This window comes from Austrofundulus limnaeus, unplaced genomic scaffold (genome assembly GCF_001266775.1).
Source record: "Austrofundulus limnaeus strain Quisiro unplaced genomic scaffold, Austrofundulus_limnaeus-1.0 Scaffold350, whole genome shotgun sequence".
Lineage (NCBI taxonomy): Eukaryota > Metazoa > Chordata > Actinopteri > Cyprinodontiformes > Rivulidae > Austrofundulus > Austrofundulus limnaeus.
The window spans coordinates 95,474-98,285 of record NW_013952752.1 but is presented as its reverse complement, the minus strand read 5'-3'; the positions used below and the strand labels follow the sequence as shown (position 1 = coordinate 98,285).

At 38.8% G+C, this 2,812-nt stretch overlaps 1 protein-coding gene across 1 annotated transcript in view; it reads left to right on the top strand.

The window, feature by feature from the left end:
• ndufs2 (NADH:ubiquinone oxidoreductase core subunit S2) overlaps positions 1-2,812 on the top strand; it is a 15,747-nt gene that overhangs the window by 10,194 nt on the left and 2,741 nt on the right. The window contains exons 6-9 of the mRNA XM_014022948.1: positions 1,285-1,359; positions 1,514-1,591; positions 1,675-1,760; positions 1,891-2,010. Coding sequence (XP_013878402.1) covers positions 1,285-1,359; positions 1,514-1,591; positions 1,675-1,760; positions 1,891-2,010 — 359 coding nt within the window. The remainder of the gene's footprint in view (positions 1-1,284; positions 1,360-1,513; positions 1,592-1,674; positions 1,761-1,890; positions 2,011-2,812) is intronic.

Below are 2,812 nucleotides of genomic sequence, written 5' to 3'. Positions count from 1 at the left end.
ACACACACACACACACACACACACACACACACACGTGCACACACACGCATAGTGAAACAACCGTAGTTTATTTATCTATTTATTTTTTACCCAGATCGGAGTCTGAAAAACTTGTTTTTCTTGTTAACTGTGGAGATGAAAAGAAGATGTGGACAGTTGCTCGCTCTTAAGTCCGTTTTGCTAATTTAACAGTCGGGGTCTAGTACTCTGTGATCGGCACACAGCAGATCATTTCAGCAGGACAAGGAAGTTCACCTGTATGGCAGGCCGCTGTTGTACTTAATCAACTTCACCACAGTTACATTCCAAGTATCTGAAATAGGATCTTCTGGGTCTCAGGAGGATAAAACTAGACATATTAGATATTTAAGTGAAATAATATAAGATGATAAGATTCAACTAATGCTAATGAAATTGCTGACTTTTATGTGCTATTATTAAAAAAATCTGCACAGCTTTTTGATAAATATCAGTAATATTTCTGTTTTTAATCATTATTCTCTGTTCATCATTCTGGTTTATCCAAGGCCAAAGATCCATAGAGTTGTACAGGAGTTGTCCATCTGAGGGACAKGTGTCTAAAGAAATTAAACCATGAAATGTTTAAGATATTTATAAGACTTTCAGCCCTTAAACATTTGTACTTAGAATTTTATAGAATCACTTTAAATACTTTTCAGTAAGTTAAATGTCTACAATTCTGGTTCAAATAAAGAACTTCCTGTTTACTAGATTAACTACCGTATTTTCCAGACTATAAGCCACACCCCCCATAAAAAAAAATCAGTAAACATTAACGTATAAGCCGCACCGGACTATAAGCCGCATTGTTCAAAGTTCAGGAAAAAAGTCGCGGCTTGTAGTCAGAAAAATACGGTAATTATTTTCGATTTAATGTTGCCTTAATGAACAGTGATTAAACAATAACCTGTAAAACTCTGACATTAAATGTGACATGTTTGAAAATTTGGGTGCACCTRACTTTTGTGCTGGTGCGCCTAAGAAAAAATGTTAGGTGCACCGGTGCAACCAGTGCAAAAAGTTAATCTAGAGCCCGGTCCTAAATCAGGAAATGTGAAAAAGCTGAAATTACCACTTTATTTCAGTAATTACAGAACTTCTACTTCTAACAGATCCTGCAACGTTGTTGCAGTTATTATTATTTTATATCTTCTAATGTGAGATATTTGTTTCCACGTCACTTTGACATCCAGACCTGCCTGTGGCAAACCGTGATGTTAGAGAACGATCAAAACATCTGAAAGTTTTCTCTTTGTCTTGTAGCTGTTTGAGTTTTATGAGCGGGTGTCTGGAGCCAGGATGCACGCTGCGTACATCAGACCAGGAGGCGTTCATCAGGTGGGACAGCCACTGAATAGTCTTATTTTTTTATAGAAACTGTCAGTGAAGAACAAACTTTGAATGGACAATCACAAAGACATATATTCTATGTTTTATTGCTTCATCAGTCATGATCAGACAGAAATGAGTGAAACATTGTTGACTGTTGTAGGATTTGCCCCTCGGTCTCATGGATGACATCTATGAGTGGTGCAAGACCTTCTCAATGCGAATTGATGAAGTTGAAGAGGTACACAAGTCCATAGATATATAATGRTTTGAACAATATTAAATGCATGTAGTTAAGTCATCATTCTGTTGGATAATGTGCAGTTGTTGTCCAACAATCGTATTTGGAAACTACGCACAGAAGATATCGGGATCATCAGCGCTGAAGATGCCCTCTTCTATGGCTTCAGGTAAATCTCCAGTCGAGCAGCAAGGGAACGAGGGTAACCTAAAATAACATAGAAACATGAATTTATTTTCTTGCAGCCCTGACACATAAACCCTGACTTGTATCTTTTTGTCTCCTGACTCTTCCATCAGTGGTGTGTTGCTGCGAGGCTCAGGAATCAAGTGGGACTTGAGGAAGTCTCAACCTTATGACAAGTACGATGAGGTGGAATTTGATATTCCAATTGGAAGCAAAGGAGACTGCTATGACAGGTAACAGATTCATGAATAATTCAATTAATAAACAAAGAAAGTAATAAACGTTACTGTAGGAGTGCATCTCTTCTTCAGTTTTATCTTACCTGCTCCAGTCTGCCCTTCGTAATCTTTCTGCAGAAATATAAAAATTTGTAGAGCAAGTATGTAAGCCTCAACTTCAGCCTGTTTCTTTTGTGGTAAATTAATGCTTTGTAAAATAGCATTTTCATTTTACTTCCTTTATTTTTGTAATGTAAATTTACTGAAATAAATCTCTTCTAAAATCTGTGTGCATCTACCGTATTTTTCGGACTATAAGCTGCGACTTTTTTCCTGAACTTTCAACCATGCGGCTTATAGTCCGGTGCGGTTCATACGTGGATTTTTTTCTTCAGCCACCAGGGGGCCTCTCATGCTCCATTTGCTTCAACCACTCGCTACGAAAAAAAAGAAGAAAAAAGCGATCGCTTCCAGAGCCGACTGTTGTACCAGGAAGCAGCGATTTTTAAAGATAGTCAATGGCCAAAAACTCATAAAAGGGGATAAAACAGACATTTTTCATGGTGGAATCTGACTGATAAAAACTTTGGAGCTTAATCCAGGACCAGTTTGTGGATAAACATCAAGTGAAGAGCCGCAGACTTTTTTTTTCGGCATTGCACTCCCCGGGGAAGGAATCCCATGCAGTGACATTTGCTGGAGCGGGAGGGCTTTCCCAGCAGCAGCTAGACTCAGGGTTTCTCGGGGGAACTATGAAAGGTCAGTGCGAAAACGAATGCTGAACAGCCACGTGACGGCACGTCCACCTGTCAACAGC